General features: G+C 39.0%; 1 protein-coding gene across 2 annotated transcripts in view; it reads right to left on the bottom strand.

Annotated features, from left to right (window-relative positions):
• Positions 1-5,256: 5,256 nt before the first annotated feature.
• LOC122888590 (seizure protein 6 homolog) overlaps positions 5,257-25,113 on the bottom strand; it is an 89,264-nt gene continuing 69,407 nt past the window's right edge. The window contains exons 5-18 of one of the 2 annotated variants that reach the window (XM_044223221.1): positions 23,162-23,347; positions 22,096-22,264; positions 21,386-21,552; positions 21,104-21,298; positions 20,101-20,239; positions 12,535-12,731; positions 10,986-11,180; positions 9,725-9,916; positions 8,959-9,153; positions 8,798-8,836; positions 8,586-8,694; positions 8,401-8,497; positions 7,645-7,716; positions 5,257-6,407 (exon numbers count right to left, since the gene is read on the bottom strand). In XM_044223221.1, the coding sequence (XP_044079156.1) occupies positions 7,690-7,716; positions 8,401-8,497; positions 8,586-8,694; positions 8,798-8,836; positions 8,959-9,153; positions 9,725-9,916; positions 10,986-11,180; positions 12,535-12,731; positions 20,101-20,239; positions 21,104-21,298; positions 21,386-21,552; positions 22,096-22,264; positions 23,162-23,347 (1,907 nt within the window). In that variant the 3' untranslated portion in view covers positions 5,257-6,407; positions 7,645-7,689. The other variant, XM_044223220.1, reaches the window with a different exon arrangement.

Genomic DNA, 25,113 nt, shown 5'->3' on the forward strand with positions numbered 1-25,113 from the left:
TGATCGGCTCAGTGTCTTGCCCAAGAACACTTCAACATGTGAACAAGAGGAGCAAGGGATCGAACCACCTACAATTAGAGGACAACCTGCTCTACCTCCTAAGCCACAGCCGCCCCTGTCAAGCCCACTCATACCTGGTTCTCAACCCACCTCCATCATCATCATTCATCCCTTTACCCAGCCTTCTAAGCATCCATTCATCCTCGCATTCATCCTGTCATTCCCTCCTACACTCAGTTTTGTGAATATCTCTCCCATCTCTCCTCCATGTATACCAACAAAAAAAAAAGGCTGACACCTGAGAGACAGATTCCCAACATTGAGTCATTTTCTTTCTGAGGTTCCACATGGCCAGCCCTGTCCAACAACAACAACTTCCTGCTTTGTTCATCCTCACAATCATTTATCCTTCCTCTACATCCATTCATCCTCAACACCTAAATACTACCTTTACATCATTTAACCTTTAATCATCAAGTGGCATATGTCTTTGCCAGTGAACAAATCACTTCCACTTTACATGTAAAAGTGTGTTCCCTTTGCTGCATCCCACTTGTAAAAATGTCTCTGGCTGCATCTGACTGGACAGCAGGAAGAGTCACCATGATCGGAGCCATGTAAAGCCAAATCTACTCTGAAATGTGAGAGATCTGATATCAATGTTGAAGTAGAGGTGTGCGTAGATGTTTCACACGCTCACCGATAACGTTCAAGCCTCAACATCCTTTCGTTTTTTAGGAAAGGCTGAACATCTCTTAAAGCATACTCAATATGCACAAAGTTTGTTAAAGACATACGTGATAATTTTCTTGCCCTATGGCAAGAAATATAAAAATAATCCGTATAATTTCATTCTTCCATTTCAACAAATCATGTGAGTCTAGATATCGGGCACATTTTCACTTTTCACGATACGTTTAGAATGTTGAGTGGGTCATTCTCTCATAAGAGACATTTTTGAACAAGATAAGAAGTAATTTGATGTGCCATTCAAATAAATACAAGAGATGAACATGTATTTTCCTCTCTGTCTGAGATCAACTGCCAGTAGGGGTCTAGAGGTTGGAGACGGAAGCTAATTCAAGCACTTCTTTGTTTATTTGTGTCTCAGTGATCTGAGGGCATTTGGGAATGACCCCCTACATATGCTTGAGAGTGAGATTTGGCATCTTGCCACATCAAGCAACACCAGAGGCGTGCAGAGGGTTTACCCTTTGTTTTGTGCAAAATGGCTCCTCGGGCTGCACTTTGTAATAACAAAGACAGTGAGCACTGTCTGTGCGATATGACATGGCTGCCTGCCTCATCAGCCATTGCTCCCTGGGGACCGTAACAAATACAGTAATTGCAAACAGGAGAATTTTCTTACATGAAAACTAGCAATAAAAGGATAAAGAAGAAGAAATACATTATTTCATATTAGAGAGAAATCACTTGCTGTCTTGTCTTTCATCCTTGGACACAATATTACACTTCATTTCAATGTTGAAACTGTGAAATTACAGTTGCATCAAACTGAGGAAACACTTGCTAAATTCAAATTATTATGCAAATGATGTTGTTGTATTTCTATTAGTCCTCAGTCAGTGTTATGCTATAATAAGACATTGGTGATTATATTCCTCTTAATTGAAATTTCAAATGTCCGTTATTCTTAAATCCATCGATTTTTATGACTATATGTATTACAAATATGCATTCAGTGAAATACTTGCTATGAAAATTGTTCCATAAACTGTCATGAAAAAGCCACTCACGGTTTTTAGGTGTAAAAACAAGACAATAACAGTGTAAAATATATAGCACAAGTTCTTTCTTTCTTCTAAGTTATGGTGCACAGACAAGCCTACTATAAAAAGACGTGTGGTGGCCCATATACTGTAGGTTTATGTGAACAAAGGTCAGGCTTGTGAGGGTCACAACCTCAGTGGAGCAACCAACCCTGGCACCAACCCTCATCTCTCCTGCACCTGGTGGTACCTTAAAGGAGAGGCAGTTTTAACCTGTCCAGGTTTTATTACTGAGTAGTTATTTCTCCTGCTATACTGTCTTAATGACATATTAATCAGAGTAATAGAATCATGTTTTAGGGTGGGAGAGCTGTCTGTCAATCTTGGCTAAAAAATGAAAGGACTCTCAGCAAAATGTTCACACAGCTAGTAAAACGTATTAACACATAACTTGGTTAATATAACTTTGAAACTGATTCATTCGAAATCTCATTGCTAATATTTAATGACAAACCCTTGGAACCTTTTTTCTATAAATATGTTCAGCCACATATTTTACTGGGCATACTGTACAATTCTTTTCTTAACTGTTACAACTCAGTGCATATTGAACAATAGAACTCTTTTAATGGGTCATTATTACACTAAACTATCGCTCATAATATGTATTCCACAGCCCCATGCTAAGCGTACTGTGTGCCCTGGGGCTGCTGACACAGAGAGGGAGGTCTAATGGTCTTCTGTATTAGTGGGTTAATTGCCATGTCCTGGTCTCCATTGGATTGAGTAGGACGTTTCAGTTTAATTGTGAACCATCCTGTCCTGTAAACCCCCACACCAAGCAGCCCAGCAATAGTGCATGGTGGGAGTATTAAGTCTTGGAGATGGTCTTCGTGATGCACTTGAGGCAGCTGACTCCCCTCCCCCCTTAGCTAAGTTGGCAGCAGACTGCCACCTGCTGACAATATGATAAAACTAGCCCCTCTTTGATGGCAATGGAGCCCACACAACACAGTCATTCTGGTGATTGATAAACAGATGTTTATCAGTTGCTGCCACGTCCAGTATCTTTATCTTAATCCTGGACTTTTTCTTATCCCATCTGTTCTTAGGCCAGTGTTACACAGTGAAACAGAGACTAAACTTGCGTGGGTATGTGGGTAGTATAACAACACAGTAAAAGTTGTTTACTTTTGCAAACAGAAATGTAATTTTTCCACTATGGTTCCTGACCTCACTATATTATTGATAAGATGATACTATCTAATATCCTGCCACATAAGGACATTTTGTATTTGGAATATAATAAGTCTTATGATGTTAATCCAAAAACCTTGAAACTGGTGTTGGTTTTTTCTTAGGTCAAACCTGTTTGCTCTTGTTCTTTATGCTATCAGATGATTTTAATTATTATCAGGTGTTCCCAGTAGTACCCAACTCAAAGTAGAGTGATGAGATATCTGTATTTTCATTGGTTGTTGCATAAATATAATGTAAAATATTCAAATTATTTCCACTTAATGCAATTAAAGTGCATGCAGCCTTTAGTTCATTAAAGAGATTTACAATTTGATCACTTCTTAAATCTCAAACAAAACACACCAACAGGGTTTAAACCACAGCAATTACAAGCCATGTTTTGGTTTTATATTTGTGCTTTATTTTATGTTTATATTAGCCCGCAGTGGTATTCTTTATTTCTGTGACAGCAGACATTGAGTCGGTCTGTCAGTGATTAACATATGGACAAAGAGAACGAGCTCACACACAGATCCTCAGTTGTGGTCCTTTTCGTCAACCTAGATTGGCTGCCGAGGAAATTTACATTTTAATGGCTCAAACTGCTCAGTGCGCCCTGCATCAGAGTGAAAGCTCAGCTGAAACCATGGGTGACTGCCCTCCAAACAACTCACTGAGACAAACCAGCTCTCACATAAACAGAGGCACAACCAAAAATTTACCAAAATGCAAATGAAACCAGAGGGCCATAGTTGTTTAGTTGTTTAATTACAATATCGAAAAATCTTAGTCCCTTCTCCTAATCAGACACCCAAAAAACTCATGTACATCAAACCATGTGATCTAGAGTTTGGAAACTGCTTGGTCTTCTGCTGCTACTGTACTCCCTCTCTCACAGAACTAGTGAACATGCCAAAAACGATCAACCACAATCAATTGTGTGAATCTCAATGGATCCCCCAATGGGATAACTGAAGTCTTTATTTGTTTAAAGGAGACTTTCCATACAGTTTATGTGTTTTTATGATGCTGAGATGTCTGACAATTAGGTTTGATGTCTGCAGCCAAGACAGTGTAAAGAAGTCTTCATGACCTGTCCTGTGTGGAAAACCATTCAAACGAGAGATTTGAACTTTAAGGAGCTGGTTTCTCTTTGCATGTTTATGGCAGGTTCTTGTTGCCTGCTAATGTGGATCTAAGTACACTATAAACTCTGACAACTTGGTGTACTGTACATCCAATAAACCCACTCAGATTAATTAAAATAAAGTAGTTTGAGGCTGACTCTTCTCCTACAGGACCCCCGTTCATTTGCCAGTGTCTGGGAATGTGAATCTGTCTTTATTAGGTGCAAGATGCCTTCAGTGTGTCTAAATTTAGTCCCAACATTCTAGCCATTCCCAGCCTTCATCCTCTCTCCATGTGTAATTAAACTTTCAATGTTTTATTTTTGTTTGTTGGGTATGACTTTTTTATGAATATTATGTACGAATTTGGATATGCTGTATGATATAATGCACACATATAAGTTGAATGAGAACTACAGTAAGAGCATAACAAAGCCTTCAGAATATGAACTTCACCTCATGTCCTACTTGTTATCATGCTGCCATCTAGAGGTAAACAACTGCATGACAAATTTGATTTGGTGCCCCCTCCCATATTGTGTACACACTATTTGCTATGTGTTTCACTTGAAAATTAGCATGTAGGCTTCAGTTACAGAGTGATAATTGGTTTAAGCAACGTATGGCAGAAATTCATAATGGCCCTGGTGTTTCTGCTGCTGCTTCTAGTGCTTGACCAAGTCAAAGTGATTTCCTGATTATTTTAAATCTATCCTATTGCCCTGCTGCACCTGGGATGGAACTCAATGGCATTGGCAATGGCAATGGTGTTTCTGTTCAATTCAGGTGTTCCAGTAAGCTGTCACTGTGTGACAGTGAGCCAGCATGCACGATGGGACCCTGAAACCAAAGCAGCTAAATGGAATTCAGCCATCATTAATTTAATCATTTCAACCTGTGATTTTCCTACTGTGATATGTCAAAATGTCTTCAATGAAAAAGGCCTATTATTGCAAATTCACTGGATGCAATTTAGTTGGCTTATTATTAATCAGACACTTACCTGTAAAGGTAATTCATGCAATATGAACCACTATTTACATTTAGGTTTGTCTAAGGTAAGGCTTGTTTTAATTTGTTTGTTTTACGTTTTTAACCATGAACACTCATCAACAATATGGTATCAATTAATTTACTCATTAATAAGTCAATGACAATACTTTAAACAACAATTAATTTTATTATTAATCAGAGGGTTATAGATATTTGAAGGTGATTTGGTTTCCTGGCTGTGGTTGCACCAGCTGTGATGTTGAAAGAAAGATTTGTTAGAGTATAAAGGATATGCACAAAGGATATGAGGTCTATTTACAAATTTAACACAAGCACAATGTGACCCAAAGTAAAAACCAGTCTGTTACATAAAGATCCATTTTGCACACTGTACAGTTTTAATTGTTGATTTGCAACGCAGGAATCGATCTGATGTTTGACTCAACAGCATGCATCAGTAAGTTAACTGCTGTGTTTACTGTAGGCTATCACTGGGTTTTATCTCAGGGTCTGCTAATGCTGAGGTGCAACCACATACACAAATTAACAAATTGCTACTTATCCTTTGAGGCAGAGTGTACAGTGTGACATAAGAATAGAACTTTATGCATAGCTGATGGGTCCCATATGAAAACATGTATCTGAGAAATCCTCTGAGGCTATATGCAGTTGGAACCACAGCTAGTAGGAAAATATCCGGCATCATTTGTTTTTGTCTCGTGAAGAGAAACTGTATGATGGAAAAGACTGTACACAGTGTGGAGTGCTAAGAATGTCAGGCCTACATGTGCAAAATAATAAAACAAAAGATTCGGTTTTACAAACATTTTCACATTGACTGATGATTTCTCAGGTTATAGTCAGTCGTGAGGCACTCATATTTGACAGGCAGTTTATTTACAAATAGCAGACCAATACACACAAAGAAAAGAAAGTAATGATGGCAAATTTTCAAAGAATGTTGGGTGATGGGGAATTTGTGTCCAACAGATCTCAACAATCAAAGCACCATTTCCCTCAGTTTCTAATTGCTACTGGCGTAGGGCATCAAAAAGTACTCAAAAACATCACCAACGGTCATCAGCAATTTACTTTATAAAAATATCACCATGGTGATCCACAGATTCACAGATTTGAGCATGAAAAGAAAGATATATTTACAGTAATCCACACAATGGAAAAATTTAAAGAAATCATTTGGGAACAAAACAGTTGGACGAAGAGATGAACAGTGCAGAGAGGGTCCCAAAAGGCAAAGCTTGAGCAATTCTTGCTTTAAGGTCTCTAAATGGACACCTCTTAATCTTTTTCATTTGTCCTGTAAAGACCAGACAAATAAATATATTAAAAAGGAATCATAATGATAGAGGACAGTACAATTTGAGATGCACAAATAAATGTTTAAAATACAGTAAAATGAACATTGCAATATTAAAACAAATATATGTTTTCTATCTTCAATTGTGTTTTTCTGATATGACAAACATGCAAAATGACTTGTGTAAGTTTAGATGGAAAAATATATCTACTCTACATTGCTGGCATAATGATGATTTCTTATAAACAATATTCTATATATCAGTATTGTCTTGATTTCATTTCAATAAACCTAAAATGAAAAGACATACAGTGCAATACCAACAATTCAGTATGAACATGACAAAAACCGAAATAATTACACCATGAGAAGAGATATTGTTGGATATGTTACTTTACAGTGGACAACTATCGATTGTCATTACCATTTATTATCAAAAGCTTCATCTCTAAAATGTTCACAAATGATTAACGGCACATGAACTAATGACTTCTGCTGGACAAAAACTCCAGTTTTTCAAGTAAGAGTATCAAGTATTTTGAAACTGGTACCTTATGGATAAAACGTTTACTGTGATACCAAATTGAAAGGCTAACAAGATGCACATCAGGGTTGATCTGATCCTATTCTGACAATTATTCCATATTCCTAACTTTTCTTCATTTATTTATCTGCTGGCAACTTCAGTTATTTATACCCTAAAGTACTGCTACTATATACTTTAAAGACACTGATAACAAAATATGACCAGTATGCATATGACGTAGATGTTACAATCACACATACACAATTGTTATTATACCATGACAGCACAACATTAAGCATAAGCATAGGGGAGAGGGGTGAGTTCGAGTAAAAAAACTGTTTTGTAGACTGAAAACAAAAGTCAGATACTTTCATGTAAGAATTCTTGAACTCTTTCAAATATGCTTTATTTAGGTGTAAACAAACATGATTAGTATTTCACAAGAGGCCACATTTCTTATGACTGCACCAACATTGTGTTTCAAATTCTCACCAAACAGTGGTTCTATATACTTAGCATGGTCAGTAAATACAGAAATGTGGTTTTAGATTGGGTCATTTGTAGAAAACTATGTCTACAAAGTTAAAAAATGGAAGCTCTGCATTGAAACCAAATCAGAATGTATGGCAGGTTGGGAGAGGTAGTCAAAATGGCAGAAGGGTCAGGTGACAGTGAGTGAGATATGCTCTCAGCATCAGAAGGAGATCTCACCTCATAGTTCTTCAGCAGTACAGCCAAAATGGACAGTGACAGGGTTTAGTATCTAGAATGAGAATGCCAGTGCTGCAGGAGCAGGCGAAAAAAGACAGTTGGCTCTCAATATATATCTTTGTGATTAGACAGTCAGTTAGAAACAATTAGCACAGATACAATAAAAAACTATAAAAAACAGCTTTTTCAAAGTAAAATTACTGTGATTGGCCCATCCTATCAGACAAAGTGGAGCCTTCTTTGATCCTGCAATCACACCTTTGGTACTTGTGTGGAAGCTATTTATTTCATATGAATAATACTTTTCTAAAAAAAATAAAACCACAGTTTCATTTGTGCAGTTTAGACTAGCAAATGTGCATTTACACATCTGGTGTGATTGCATCATACAACATGATACATTTATATGACATGGGTAAAAGATGACATACCACAATGTGAATGATGTACTGCAAGTCTAATATGTCACTCTCACTCCTCCAAGTGGATGAAGTATGGATATCTAGGATGCAAAATTACGTCTAACCACAGAGTGAGGTGAGGAAACATGTCCTTTCTTTATATTTTTATAAGCAACAACATCAGCTAAGACCACTAGCTGATGGTTGATGTGGTGATGCAAGATGAGGTGGAGGGTGCCCTCTGCTGGTGAAACATGAGATGACGACAGGATGACAGCCAGATGGGAAAGGATCAGGACAGCACACTGGTGTTCTGTGAATCCACGTCTTGCATGCTCATGACATCTGTACTTACTCCGCTCTCATATATAGGGTTGTCAAAAGCTGACTCTTCTGTCATGTTGTCATACGGTGGCGAGGATGTAGGCATTCTGATAGACTTCCCTTGGAGTCTGAGTAAAGAGTAGAGAAACAGGGAACATCCTGTAAAGGCTCATTTGATTCCAAATTAAATAAATAAAGTTTTGAGTTATTACTTACTTTGCAAAGTAGACGTAAATCCCAAGGACAACCACCAAGATGATTGCAGTTGGAATAAAAACTGCAAGAGCAATATTGGTTCCCTCCATGCTATAATCCATATTAACAACTATGTGGGGAAAAAACACAAAAACAGGTATAATTTCTGTGAAATATGCACCAAAGAGAAATATCAATATATTGACACTGCAATGTTTCAAAAGATGACTCACCATCTAGCCTGCGTTCGTTCACATACTGGGTTGAGGATGCTACAAAGACACAATTGCAGTTTAGTACAGTGCATATATTACATCACAAACAGCAACAAAACCAATAGCACATAATATGGTCTAGGTCACGTATTTCCAAAAGTTTTTCGTGCATGGTTTACCTCTGCAGGCGGGGGGAGTGCTATTCCACTGTGACGGGTGTCCAGGGATACAGTAGATGGTGGCCTCACCCTGCAGCTCGTAGCCTGAGTGGCAGGAGAAGGTCAAAATCTCTCCTGCTTGATAAAACGCCTTTTCAGAGCTCTGCACACTGGTGGAGGCAGCGCCAGGGTTCCTGCATGGCTCATACTTTTCAGCTGAGAGGCAGGACGATATCGTACGTCACAAAAATATTGTTGTGCATCTTTTTCAACAGTAAAAACAATGACACTCATATGAGCACATATAAAGATAGACCTTTTATTTTGTACTTTGTGGAAGTAAGGATTAGGGCCCTATTAACTTCAGGTTTGTATGGTGAAACTGCAGGGGCATGATGTGGCAAAAATCAACCAGAATTAAAAGTGACCTTAATACCTTAAAGGTTTTCATCTAAAGTGTACTGAATTAGGACACAAGCATTTTAAAAAGTAGTATCTGTCAAAACTTTACAGAAAGTCAGTGGCAAACTGTATTTTTCAACACAAACTATGGGTTCTTTGTCATAGTAACAGTGTGACATCATCAGTGTCTACTTTTGTCTTTAACAATCTCAGCAGTTTTCCAAATGTGGCTAGTGCAGAAGTGCAGAAGGACTTGCTAATCCTGAATTAATATGTGGATTAGTTCTGGTTTGTCACCAAAGAAATAAAAGTAGCACTAAATTAGCACAACAGTAACATGTTATATATTCAAAGCACTCAAACAGTGTGGGTGTGTGTGACTTACGGACACACTTGGGCAGCCTCTCGCTCCACTTGGGTGTGGCTGAATCTCGGTTGTAGCAGGTGAGGAGGCTGCTGCCAGACAGGATGTAGCCTTTATTACAGATAAACTGCACTGACGATCCAACGGTGAAACGGCTGCCTGTGATCATCTTATGACTGTGCTCCACATTTCCAGGGTCCTGACATGTCATAACTGGTGTATTGCAAAAACAAACATGATGATGATTATTTATCATTGCCATTGGTGGTGGTAACATTAGTAGTAGACTAATAAAAATGTCTTTTTAACAAAAGGAAAATAATTGTTTACATTATTGCATCATTACATTATTATTACTTTTCTAGGATAAATGACAGATTATGAACAGGTAAATTCCTAATAGGTACTTGACATGGCGCACAAGATAATTAAGCACTATTCAGAGTATGGAAAAGGATTTTAAAAGAGTACTCCACCAATTTAGATTTGTACTCCTTTAATATTGTTGAACTCAAGATTGACAGTTTTGACAGACCTTGTCAAAACCTAGCGCCTATAGACAAAATGAAACTCGATCACCGACAGTTCATTCAGAGATTTGGGTGTGTTATGCTAGTAGCGGCTAATGTAGCCTCTAGCCTCGAGCAGAGATGAGGAACGGGCTACAGAGTTCCATTTTCAAACTTGTAGTCAAGTGACATCACTTGAGGCAAATTCTCAGATTCGCGCATCAACCTCTGGAGCCACAAAAAGCTTTATACAACGTTTCACATCTGCAGTAGCACCCCCCCAGGACCTGTAAACAGACTTTGATGTGTACAATCGGTGGAGTTCCCCTTTAAGTTCACAAATCACAGTTGCAACCTCTGCTATGCCAGCTAGACAGCTAAAAAGGGGTGCTTCAGCAAAAAGAAACTTACAATTGGATGGACACTACAGTTTATGGGGGCTTGCAAATAACTGCTGATTGGCATCCAATGAAAATATGACCCACCTTTAATCAGCTGCTTTAAAATATAATTTTCCCCTATATTATCAATCTCTATCAGTACCAATTTGCTTTGAAAATGTTTGGACATTTAATGTCTTGTGTTTATACTCTATACAGTTTGCTTTCTATTTGCCGGAACTGATTAGGCATTTCATTTTTTCCTCTTGGAAAAGAGGAACATGTGCAGTTTAAACTCAATAATAGAATGACGTAATCTATAATCTGCTCACTATGATACCTAAAGGATTCTGAGAATATTTGACTGATGAGATTTTGGTTGCTTCCGCTCACCTTCCTCACATCTTGGAACATCACCGCTCCAAGTGAGATCCCACTGGCACATGAGGATCTCAGAGCCTACCAGCTCATATCCAGGGTAACACTGGTAGGTGACGACGGTGCCGTGGATGAGGTCAGGGTGGGACGTGCTCTTCCAGCCGTTGGTGATCTCTGGCAGCTCAGAGCAGGTGTCGTTCCTCGGCACTTCTGTTGACGTTGGAGCGGTTGGTGTTGCATTGTGTTGGTAGGAGAGGAGAGACAGAATGGGAAATGGAAATGTATCTTTTTTTTTTATTCTACCTTTATTTTACCAGGAAGTCCCTTGAGATTAAAATCTAATTTCTGAGGGAGACTTGGCCAAGACAGCACACCAGTTACAGTTCAAATTGAAATAAAACACAACAGACAGGGAATATAAACATCAAACACACAAGGAAGAGACTAAATCCAGCTCAAACAAGGCAGTTGCATTTCACAGTTACATGGACTTTTAACATGGCTTGAATCTTTTCCAAGGGGACTAGATTATTAAAATGTAGTATGCTCTGTAGATTATTTCAAATCCATGGAGCAAAGTAGGAGAAGGCTTTTTCCCCAGCTCAGTGCAAACCCTTGGAACCTGGTAAGGAAACCGTCTGGTGGAACGAAGTTGAAGACTGCTGGACTTCTGTCTCAGGAGATTGCATATATATGAGGGGGGTTTACCCAGCATGGCCTTGTACACAAAAAATATACAAATTAAGCTGTCTACATAGACTTAGTGACGGCCAGTCTACCAAAACATAACCGTACAATGATGAGTACGGGAACCTGTTAAAACAAGCCTTATTTTGAAAATATAAACCTATCCTTAGTTTCAGCTTCTTCGCAAGATTTTCAATGTGTACTTTGAAAAAAAGCTTGTCATCCAAACAAATACCTAAATTTGTTTCATTAAATTTTCATTCTTTATATGGGATCAAGATTGTAAAGGGACACAAGGAAATCCTAGCATTAATATGCAACATCCTCCTCTGCAGGGAATGAATACGACTGCAAAATAGTCTGTCCTGTGTGCATTAAAACAGCGGCAGTTTTGGAAGAACAATGTAAATAGAGGCTTGTGATGTTTTCTGGGAGGAACATAGCATGTGGTTTGGCAGCAGTCAATCTGTGCCTCCCTAACTGCCACATACATGGCCAAGAACACAAAGCACTGGGCGAAACCAGCTAATGTTGAAGTGTACCCTATTATTGTGTTTCTGTGTTTGTTGTTATCTAATCCTGTGCACCTGGGATAAGCCAGAAGACAGACAGAGACACAGCAAGAGAAAGAGGGAAAAATAGATTTTTTTTTTCCTGAATCGGTAACCTGCTGGGTTCTAGGTATGAGTAACATTTTATATTCCACGTTTGATACCATTTTTTGGTTTCTCATCTGTCTTGCAATTTTAAACTAAAAGTGTATCATGCATTTAATTCTAAGAGAAAGTTATGGATTGCAGTTAACCAGAGAAGAAGTTTTTCTTTCCTAAATTTAATCATAGCTAAACAAAAGAAGAAAACAAAACCATGGTCTTACCAAAGAAGTGGACCACAAAGCCATTGTTGTAACCATAGATGTTGGTGGCAGGATCTGACTGAAATTGAATAGTGACATCAGCCATGGAGGTATAGAGCTTGAAGTGTGGCCGTGTGCCACTGTATTGGCCCAGGATGTTCGCTGTCAGGTCATCACCGTCATAGAAGGTCAGCAGGTCATTCTTACCAACATGGAGACTGGAACAGACATTAAAAAGTGGTTACATTTCTTCCTAATGATATGAATGAAGGTTTTCATATAAAGTACAGCTATACAGAATGCCCCATGTCTGTGGTTTTGTGGTATGTTTATTGTGTATTTTGCTCAGAGCCTTAACAGTTAAGTTATCTTCCTCAGCTGATGAAAGCAAAAGCTGATGACATAAGGTGATGTCAGCAGTACTTGGAAAATATTAATTCTGTTTATGTTGGATGGATCTGAGGTGAAGTAAACATTAAATAATTCATGATATGCGTCAACACCCCCGCCCCACACACACACACACACACCCCAATTGCTCTCATGAATATGTAGTGTATGTCTACAAATACATCTATACAAAAAAGCTGCAATACATAACAACCAGGATTATTAATTTACCATAAGTAAATAAATATCCTATAAATAATCTAAACATCTTAATGTTGCCTAGTACACTGTAATGCTCATATAGAATTAAATATAAGGCAGCTGAGCAGGGTAAACCAGTTGCTCTTTGTGTGCCTTAAGGCAGGTGTCAAAATAGCAATCCAGATTGGCAGTATGATTGTTTTGTGTTAATATTCACAAGCTCTGCTAAACAGACCTTTATATAGTAATAATAGCACAAAGCCATTCTTCATGCACAATTATTTTGTTGCTATGAATCACCTGTCCCCTGCATTGACTCTCCACCACCATTTACTGTGCATGATCAAGCAATCAATCAAGTGCACAAACTATTTTCAGATAATAAACCTCTCAGCTTTTCTCTACTCCTTTGCACAATTTGCATTAATGCAAACTGCAAGTTTCAATGCCCGAAAATCATATTCCTCTCTCAACTGTAGTTGTGATCACACCTTGTTCTCAAATCATCTGTCATTGTCTTTTCCCTGTATTTATCTCTTTGACATTGATTTACTTTGACTACTCAGAAATATCTATGCTGTTATGTTATCTAGTATTGAGTTGTGAAGTATTTGCAGATAGCTACATAATTAGGCTAGGCCAAATTTAATGACAAGTCAAAATATGTAACAAATAAATAAATGTGGGCAACTGAGACAATTTGCTATTTTCAGATTAAAGAACTGCATGGAAATGCACTAGCAAGGTTGCAGGTAAGGAAAAGAGAGCTGCACACTTTGTATTTCAATTATGTGAATGAAAATCTTAGCACATGTTCCCTTGTTTGTGAAATAATAATGGTAAGCCTATAATAAAATTTAATGATGCATCCCCATCAAAGTAGCAAAAACAAATCGCACATGCAAAATGTTTTACAGATAAGCTGAAAAAAGAGGTTTGTTAGTATTGTCCTCTGAGTTAATGAGAGGACAAGGCATCACTTGGGTGTGAACTCACAAAGACTCAGACTGTCTTCTGATGTCAAATTCTATACATTTGTACTTTGAGATTTTTACTCTCTGATTTTTTTATTTTGTCTTTGTTTGTTCCTAAAATATGGAGATTTGGATGTCGGTGGGCTTTCGTGCCTAATGATTGACCTCTCTAAGAACTATATTTCTATATTAATGTTGATTGCCTGGTGAGCTCACCGATTTTAATCACCTGTCTGACTCACTATTTATGTCACTGAGGTGGTTTGGGGAATTTTATTTTATTTTTTTACTTCAAGAGGACAATTTGTGCTGAGACATTGCTGCACAGAGGCTCCCTCCTCATTTTCTTCTTTTTCTGGCATTCTTGGATTGACCATCAGAGCCCATGAGGCTAGACCACTGAACATGAGATTTGAATATGCATAGAGTAAGTACATTTCTATACCTCTGTTTGAACAAACAGAGCAGTATGAGTATGATGATGTGTAGATCTGCTTTGTCTGTGACTGACAGTGACTAAGTTTTATGATGATAGAAGGAAACAAATTACCTGAGTCTGTTTACCTCTCTTCAATCTCTTATTCCTGCCTATTAATGTTGACTACTAGCATTAACCAATAATTTATATAACTAGACCCACAAGGTCTCTGTCCATGGGCCACTAGTTGAAGCTAGCAAGTCCCTGAAGGCAAAACTTTAAGACAAAAACATGACCAGAATGACTGGATTCCACTGTCTGCCTGTGCAATGTGCTGGTGCTGAAATGAGAACTAAATTCTAGCTTCTCCTGATGGACACAAATAATAGATGCCAGCTGCATGAATGAGAGTGAAATGAGGTGCTGATTGACAAGGTACTCCCTCTGGTTAGTTGGACAGCTATAAGGACAATTTACACCTCCGTGTTCTCCAACAATCAGTGGCTGTGGATAAAAGTGACAGGAATGACAGTGCCAGTTTCCATTTCCAATCCGCCATGAGAACACTTCATGCATATATGGAAATGGTGCCTCTTAAAATTACATTTGTTAAAGTGTGCAACAACAAAAAAAAACTGAAATCAACAGAATACACTAATGATGTTTTCACACTATAAGCTTCTATACTGTTTCTTTTGTAACATCTTATTTGATTGTACTCCATGAATAAGATGCACCCTGCCCAGATTGAGTTGCTGCATGGAATGACCGACAATGGGGATTTTCATTAGTGTCACAATAAAACGGGGCTGTCCATCTGTGAAGTCCACAGAGGAAAACCACAACCAAATTGCTTGCATCTTTTTCTATCTCCACATCTCTCACTTCACTTCTATACAAGCTCTATCCTCCACCTGCTGCTCATGTCAACAAGGCTGTCCACCTTATCATTGCACTGTATTTCACCTTATCTCCCCCCAAAGGCCTACCTGCATTCAGACTACCCTAGAAGGAGGGATGTGGTACTGTGGACTTACCGCGTGATTACCTCCAGTCTCTGCATTTCGTAGAACTCACCACAAAAATACCGCACTTGCTGCTCCCCTTTGCTACATACTGTACAGGTTAATCCACTCTCCAGAGGGCCATGGTTTTAACATGGGCCTAGTTCTTAAATTCACTACTTTTACTGTAATGCATTCCACTCTCCTTCACATTGGTGTACCTTATCAACACCACAACCCATATTCTTTAGCTTCACTAATCTGGTATGGTGATAGAGCTCAATAGCATTGCTGCTGACCTTTCCTGATAACACTTACCACAGACATGTTTTTGCGCTTGATGATGAAATCTGCTTTCAATTCTTTATTATCTTTCAGAAGTCAAAGCAGTTCAAGACTGAGCCTATACTTCTCTGTGTCTCATCTTCATCATGGAGAGATCACTGAGTTAAAAACTGTCTTCACGCTTTCCACTGAGGACTTGGTCTTGGGCCTCTTTGCTTGTATGCAAAATATTTTTGGCTGTGCCATCCCACAAACAGCTGCGACATCAACACTAAATTCTACTTTTTCTGTCTGACTCGCTGAGACAAACAACGGATCCATCTTAAAATCAACTTTACAAAACAGATCCTCTATGGGAAAAACTTGCATCTGCAGTAGTTATTTCACAACTGACGAAAACAGCAACATGATGCAAGGCCAACACCGCAGCCATATCTGAAAACATCAGATTTATAGTTGACAGCATTAGCAAATCGCATGTTTCCCACTTGACACACTTGACAAACTTTCCTCCTGCCTGGGTTCCTAAACAGTCTCCCCTGTCGCTCTAACTCATCAAGAATGCTGCAGTCAACCTTGGTTTAAAATTTCCCCACTGACCCCATCCATTTGCTCCACTGTCTGCTTGAAGTGTTTTCAAAATCCTGGTGACAACACAGAAGAATGCCAAACACACAGTGCCTTCAGTCCAGACTTACACAGCACTCTGTGGTGAGTCACCACAGGACACTCAGCTGCCTTCTCTGTAGCAACCTGGCAATCGCACCACCCAAATGTCATCCCACCTGGCTCCTTTAATGGTTTCCCCTCCAGACAGGAAAGCAGTCACTCCCTGTTCTGTGGTGCAAACTGATCTGAACTAATCTGTCTCCCATATGTTCCATAGTTCATCTTTCCTTTCCATTTTATAGTAACATTAATGTTTATCAGACTTCAGCCAGAGTACTACAGTTTTGACTTTCCAATACTTTATTGTATACTTCATTGTTTTATTCAAAGAATAAGAAGACAAAGAAATTGAAATTCAACTTTGCTGTATGTTGCTATAAATTAGAGCATGAAATTGGCAGCCAGTCAGATGATCAAAATAAATATTGGTGCAACTCAACAATCAACTTTAAAAATTCACTAGCTGAACCATCTTGTCCTGGTCTGTGATTAGATGATAGAGCCTGGATGACTAACTAAGGCTAATTTGAGCCTTGAACTAATAACCAAATTGATGTCAAAATGGTGATGTGTGAGGGTGTAAGACTGGCTTTAATATGCTCACAGGAAAGGATGGAATTGCACAACACCTATTTTTAAAAAATGAGAATGGAAATTGCTTTCAGTGTCAGGCTTTCAAAAGGCAACCTTCTACATCTTCGACATATTTGACATTTGAATTGTTCTTCTCAGCGAAAAAAGGTTCTCTTTTCAAATAAAAATAACCATTTAGTTTCCAGGTATACATGACCCCAGCACAGGTGGACTTGCAAATAGCATGTAATGCTCAGAGTCTCCACAAGAGGACTCTATAAACCCAGTATGCCCAATCTAAAAGTCTCTGCTCAGTAAACTGACAAACATTTTTACCACTGTAAAGCAGTGTTGAAATGTGAAACACATTTCTAGATGCAGTAATCTGAACGCTAAAATCTACATGCGAAGCATTTACCTTGCTGTGTTCCACAGGTGGGGATATCAGCTGTAACTTCTTGTCTCCTGCTCTTGCTCGAGCCGTGCTCCATGCTAATTAGCAAAAAGCCAACCCTCCTGTTTGGCCTAAATTAATTAATCAGTCCTCATTATGCACACTGCTCCTCTGTAATTGCCAGCACAGGCACAGTGAGGAATGATAATACAGAAAACATTCTCATTAATGTGAAAAAGTGTGTGCCCACCCTCATAATGAGTCAGTCCTCATCCACAAGAGCCTTTTGTCACTTCAACATGCATAACGTGCACACAAATACACTTTCACACAAATTACATGTTGACCGAGCATTTAAGAACGCTATTCTCAAGATGAGCAGACCAGACATGAAGGTAATGGTATGGTCTGCAGGGATTAGACAGGCTGTGGGTTTCTACTGCCATGAAGGCCATGCATGACTAACCTTGCGATAAACCAGAGCTGGCCACAGCACCATTAATTTACAACAAGGGGCCTCATGTGGTTCAGATTAAAACAAACTTAAGGCTCGTGCAATTTGAAGAGATCTCTGAATTAAAATCAGTTTACCTCAAATCAAACTTGTTTACTTCTGCATGGGGGGAAAAAATCCTCTCTGATCTTTTTTACCCGAGGTGCACTGGTTGACTTTCAATATCAGACATTAATCACTGAGTCTTAATCTCCAACTAAAGAACAGGGAGGCAAGCAGGGTCACACAAACCCACGTGCGGTATTCAGACATTGTGTATTATTGGTGTCCTCAGATGCTATTATTCCCTTTTGATCTGTGGATCATATTTGAGTGATGGCTCATATCTCAGTTGCTGTAAACCTGAGAGATAATGTTTGGGGCATTATGTGCATTGTGACCATGCAGTGGCATACAAAATTGAGCCCATATAGAAATCATTCACACTACCACCAAACACTCTGATTCTATGCCACAGCTGTGTGGGAATCCCTGGAGCTATTCTAATCAAAATTAAAATGCTGAATTAATTTTAGACTTAATTCAGCAACAATCTAATCTGAAAATATTGTCATGCAATATAACATTTTCTGTTGTCAATATGATACATCAAATGTTATTCCAATGTATATTTGTTGAAATTATTATATCCGTATGATTTTAGATCTTTTAGATGATGAATTCAGGTAATGAGTCAACAAAGCCAAATTTAAGTACAATAATGGTTGTGGACTGTGACCACCTCACTCTGATTACTGGTGGCAGTGCAGCTTCTGCCCAAATTGTGTCCAGATTGAAGTGAACAGGAAATACTCAGTTTTCTTGTGTTTTTTTTTTACAAGTCAGCAATGGTTTGTAGAATACCACAGAAAGATGATCCATTGCCCAAACACACAGACGAGTGTCTGATCTAGTTCTACAGAGATTGAATATCATATTATGACTTCATTTTTTAATAAATGTGTCATGTAATGTTTCACATATTGATTTAGTCCACATAAAGATGTGTGTAATTAAAAATCGTTTTCACTTTAATGGAAAACATATTTGTGCCGATTGTTGAAAGTGTGTTTTTTTTCGTTGTTTTTTTTTTTTTTTTTACTGCCCAAAGGAACTAGGAAATGCAACAAAAAAAAATCTAACAATACTGATGATTGTTTTTTTCTAGGTGGTCTGTGGATTACAATCTGTCTGCATAACATCCAGACCTCATGTCATAATCAAACCTTGTAATTTCATCAACAGTTAAGAAATATATATTCATTCTTACAGCAAGAATGAATGAATAATGAATATGGAAAACCAAACATAAAAATTGAAGGGTGCAAATGCCATGACCAATAGCTAACAATAGCTTCTGTTTGAGATTTGTCAGTGACTCTAGTTTTCTCCAACCTCAGGCAGTATTCCCAGTGGTTTAAGTTGAGCCTCTCTGTGCTTTCGTGGGTGCAAGTGCTTCAGGCAAGAACACACTCTGGGAAACTCAGCAAAATCAAATCAGCGAAACATGCAGATTCTCATGCATACGCTTAGTTTTGTTTTTAAAGAAACATTTAGTGTAACGTTAGTGTAACATGAATGAAGAAAATAAAGCAATGTGATTATTTACACTTCAGAGCAATAACTTGGATGAGAAAGCAGGGTGTGTGTGTGTGTGTGTGTGTGTGTGTGTGTGTGTGTGTGTGTGTGTGTGTGTGTGTGTGTGTGTGTGGGCGAAGGATGTGATGAGTGAAGAAGAAACGGAATGTGCCTCTGTCTATTTTGACATCTGTGTGCATGTGTGTTGAAGGAATGTTGAATTACAGTTGGGAAGGCTGGATAAGTGGCTCAGAGTAGTTCACTGCCAGAGCATATTCATTTCAAAGCCAACTCTGAGACACACACCAGGGAAGTGGGAGCAGGGAGGCTTACTGGCTAATCTGGTCAGAGAGCGAGCTGGAAGCTACACAGAATTCTTAATGTAACGGATGAAAAAAAAAATCTAATTAGTGACTGCAACCACAGAAACGCTTCCCCATGTGCATGTCGTAGTGTGTCTGTGCGAGTGAGAGAAAAGATGAGAAAGAAACTGAGAGTGCGTGTGTTTGTGCCTGGAGATGGAGTGTTTAACATCTCGAGGTCAATATGACCTCCTCTCTGACCTTCCTGTGTGATTTCTAGTCTTACACCTGAGTGCAGTCTCTTACACTTGGATGTCAAGCATGATCCTCTTGTCCTCTTCCACATGGATACCCCAGATGCAGTCCTGCCCCTTGTCATAGGCCTCAGGCCAATTAGGAGACAGCACCACACCGGCAGAGTCTGTGATCTCTCCGCTGCACACAGCTGCAACACACAAACACCTCAGGTTGACACTGAGACACAAATATATGTATTGATTTCAAGACACAGAAAATTTAGATTACAATCAATTTAACATGTAAATAAAAAAGAAAAGAAAAATATCAAATTATGTCATTTGTAATGTGCAGGTAACTTATTGAAAGAAACTACAAAAATCTATGTTGATGCATTACCTACTATGTGACTTCATATAATGGAACTCTGGTCTTGATGTTTAATAAAACACAGCTGAAACCGAGTGTGAAGGCTCCTTGACACGAACCTTGTAAAACTGCATACTACCACTGAACCGCTTGGTGACCATGACCCACAGGAGCAGAAATAAAATTTTCTCATATCTAGCTTTACTAGAGCGCTTTTCAATTTCACTGTGTGGCAGAATGATCATGCGGGCAACAAAGACCGGGCGTAAGGTCAGTGTGTCGTGTGGGGGAAGGGTGTGAGAGAGAGAGAGAAAGAAGAGAAGGGAAGGGCTCGGGGGTAGCTACAGTATTTAGTATGGTGCGTAGTCTGTGCAGTGTGGCAGTGTTCATCATAGGCTAACTATTGTATGCCTTTTAAATCTTAAGCACTTCTAAAATTTGCCCTGCAAGCACACATTTTAAAGTAAATCATTGTTACAACTTCAGAGGAAAGCAGCTTAGGAAGATATAGTTAACTGCCATAGGTCTTTAATATTTGAATAAAAAGACTTCACTCACTCCTGCAATGATCAAGAAGACAATGAAAGCCTTGGGTCCTTAGGTCAGTCATATCTGCCTCTAAGTTCTGCTCCAGTGGAAGCGCATTTTTTAAAAGATTTCATGTCGCACAATTACTCGAGTGGAATTAAATGTGTTGACTCACCCCTACAAGCCGGCTCCGTCTCATTCCACTGTGGATTTTGAGTGTCCACACACTCAATCACTACAGAGCCTTGCTCCAGCGTGTAGCCAGGGTCACATGAGAATTCAACCACTGCACCCACACTGTAGGTGGAGTCGCTGCTGCTGAAGTTGCCATACTTCACAAAGGGCTCATAGCACATACCTTTCGCAAAAGCTGTGGACACAAAAAACATATATCAATCATAAGTGACAAGGTACATTATGCTATTATCAAACTCTGCAAACTGCATGATCAACCTGCCTTCGTATCTGATGGCTGCACCAGTGGAGGTCATTGTTCCATCTGTGGTGAACTCTATAAACAAGTAACGTCCAGTACTGAGCACACCCTCATTGGGCAAATACTCGACCTCATAGGAGTCATAAACAGGGGGAGAGTCTATGTTGTTGCCATTCTTAATCAGCAGCCTAAAAAAACGACACACAGAGAAGGAAGACAGATTAAAATAGATGTAAGTGAGCCTAGAAAGGTAAGAAAAGCATAAAAAAGAAGTTACAAGCTATCTGAGAGCTGCTCACTGTTCCAGTTGTGGCTGTAATAACTTTGTGATAACATTCTCCACCACTCGGTAATGAGGTGAATGGCCATGTGTGACGATAACCATGTGGATCTGTAGTTAGTGAAGAAAAATGTAATGCAATTGCTGTTTCCTACCTCTCACTACCCTCTGTAGTCCCTTCAATTCATTTGCTTGATAGAACACTGTTAAAAGATTATAATGATAAAAGGTCCTTTCAAATTCATCTGTCACTCCCTGAAGATTTAGGTTATTTATAGCCTTTGAGGGTTTTAATGGTCTATCCACAGGCATACTGTTATTCAGAAAATGAGTTTCAAGCTTGGTGCCATCTATTAGCTGAAGACACACACACACACACAAATGTGCACACTCTTACTGTACACTCTTAATCTCAGTGTGTGTTTTGATTTTTGCAGTGTGCATAACCCACCTGTCATCATCCTCTGCCAGAGCCACCTTCTCAAAGTGAATGTGAAGCCGATGGCCTTCAGGGGCCTCCAGGACCCAGTGGCACGTCAGATTGTTGCTGTAGTTGCCAGGGAAACCAGGAGAGACAATGCGACCATAGGTGGCATTTTTTATCATTCCCCCACAGGATACTATATGAGAAGAAAAACAGACCGAGAAAAGAGAGGAAGAAAACAAAGAGTTGCAGGGTAGAACTAGATGAGAAAGGTAATGACACCAACTGTGGTGGGAGAAAAGTCCCTGTCTGAGCATGGATTGCATCAATATCCAGTGGACTGTGGCCAGACTACACTAGGCGGCTCACCTGGGTCTAAGAGTGTGTGACTGTGTGTGATGGACTTGTAAAGAGAACAGCAAAACAGCAGCAGTAATACTATCAGTTCAGAGCAGCTGCAGGCAAGCACGGAGAAAGGCTGAACTGGCAGATGAGCCTTTACCAGCAGGAGAAGGATAGTCATGCGGCCCAGTTCTAATTAAGGCAGCCAGGTCCAATGGCCCCGTTTTGCCCCGTCTCCAAAGAATAGCTCCCTGTGCTGCTAATCACATGCAAACACACAAATTGGCCTCCAAGTGTAACTAATCAACTCAGTAGGCGACAACCTGGTGAAAGCTTTCATTAATCAAAATCACTTGTATTTTAGAGGAAATCTGAGGAGAAAAGGGCTTACAATATAACTCCCAATTTTTTACTTTTTTCAAATTATTTATTTTGAACATCTTTTTAATTTAATAACTGTTTCTGTCCGATTCTAAATAATATTTTATAATAATAATTTAACAAAGTTTCTTGGAAAACATTTGGATACATTTAAATACAAATACAAGTCTAGTTTAAAAGTCTGCCACCTAGTCAGTGTTGACAAAAGAAATGAAATTTCAAACAAAAAAGTAGCCAACATCCCAATTAACCTGAAGGTATAAGGAAACCTACAGTTATAGAGATTTAGTTGTTGCAGTTCAGTACCTCATTGCCCAGAACTGCTCTTAACGACCTAACGTGTCTGGCAAAGAACCACCATGTGTCTTACCCACACATCGGGGCTCTTTCCCACTCCAGTAAGGTGTGGTTGCATTGCGACAGGTGAGCATTTTGGAGCCTTGCAATTTGTAGCCGGTGAAACAGTGGAAGTAGGCTTCTCCGCCAGCATGGAGGTGCGTCACAGAAACTTCTCCCCCAGCAGGCTCTTCGGGAAATGCACAGCTCAGCACAAAGGCTGGAGAGGAAAGAAATGGAGACAAAAAACCTATAATGCTAAGATGTCACAGAGTAGTGATAGTTTAAAAACTAGCATGTTCATGTTATAATGCAATTAGTTAATTCATTTGCTAATTAAGCTCAGCTCTGTAATGAAAGTGCAAATAACTACATGTATGTCCCGATGATGAAACACTTTATCAAGAGTATAATTTCGTTTTTATCACACTTTTTAATATTGTTTCAGCATCCTGAGGCCTGAGGGAGATATTCAATGTAAAAATGACAAAAGTTTTTAGATACATAATTTTCCGGGACTCAATATTTGATTCTGAAAGTCCGATTCTCGCCAAAATAAACAGCCAACAATGTTAACTGGCTCCACAACATAATCCTCTGTCCTGCATTGTGTATAACCCCTGCTGTTTTGTTGCATTGTTGACCATGTTGTCTCTCCTCCAAACCACCACTGAGCACCCATACACATTTAGATATAAAGGGAGGAAATAACAAATTGTTTTTCTATTATTTCTGCAAATAGTGTTTAAACTATGTGTCTCTCTCTCTCTCTCTCTCTCTCTCTCTCTCACACACACACACACACACACACACAATTAGAGATGCATTATAACCAACCTTCAACTTTGTTTATAAACACTCCATTTCTTAATTAATTGCAGTTTACCACTTCATGCAGTATGCAAATGTACAGAGACATGTTTGCAGCACCACAGCAATTAACATCACTGTGTGGTGCGGTGTAGAGCCACTGCAAATACTATGACAAATGGAAATGTTGCTGATCAGTTGAACATCATAGTGGACCTGTAATGTGATCGCTGGAAGAGGAATTGCCGCTGTAGTGGTTGTCAGTGAGTCGTGATTCCAGCAGGGTAAGATCAATGTTCCTGGACTTGCTTTGCATTGTTGTCCTGTCCCTGTTTTTAAATGAATGGTGCAGGATGGGATCGAGTTCACATGGATAATGGAGTGAGCCAACCAAGTCTGTAATAGAAGCTATTAAAAAGCCTTCTTTTCCTGTCTAACAACCACACTGTTCTACCTCATTAGTGTAGGCACTTGAATGACCAGACTAAAACTTTTAAACTTCTGGAAATGTGTGGACAACAAAACAAGCAACATAATTGGACCCACTATGGCTTGTGTTACAATAACGGTGTGATTGTGCACCAGCAAAATTACAGAAAACATTTAAAAGCTGCACCTTTACTCAAACTTTGCAAGTTGCACGTCATGTTTTTGTCTGGAAATCTTAAATACTGATAGAGTTAATAGAAGGAGACAACAACAAGGAAAAGAGCATACTGGAAGACCTGTCTGCATTGAAATAGTATTTGCAGTCTTAAAAGCAATTATGATAATAATCGGGCATGGGCCATGTAGTGTAAACACCTTAATCTACTTATGTTAATATGATTACGGTTATTTGGTGTTAGAATTAAGACATGCACTGCAGCAACTTTCAGCTGCATAGCTGAAAGGTTATTTAGTGTGAGCCTGTCTATAGAAATGTACTTCAGTGTTACCTGTTTCTATTTTTTCTTACATCCATCTTTTTTGCTTGATTCTTATCAAATTGAACATCACAGAACTGTATCTTCTATCACTGCAATATGCACTTCTATTGGCACAAATCAAAGAGGTAGAAATGGCAACATCAAGTCAATGTTTGCTAAGGAAATTGAAAGTCACAACAAAACAGGGTTTATTTTTTAGATGGTTTAAAACATGCCTGACCCAATCTAAATTGTCCTGATAAAGTAA

The sequence above is a fragment of the Siniperca chuatsi genome, linkage group LG14 (assembly GCF_020085105.1).
Source record: "Siniperca chuatsi isolate FFG_IHB_CAS linkage group LG14, ASM2008510v1, whole genome shotgun sequence".
Lineage (NCBI taxonomy): Eukaryota > Metazoa > Chordata > Actinopteri > Centrarchiformes > Sinipercidae > Siniperca > Siniperca chuatsi.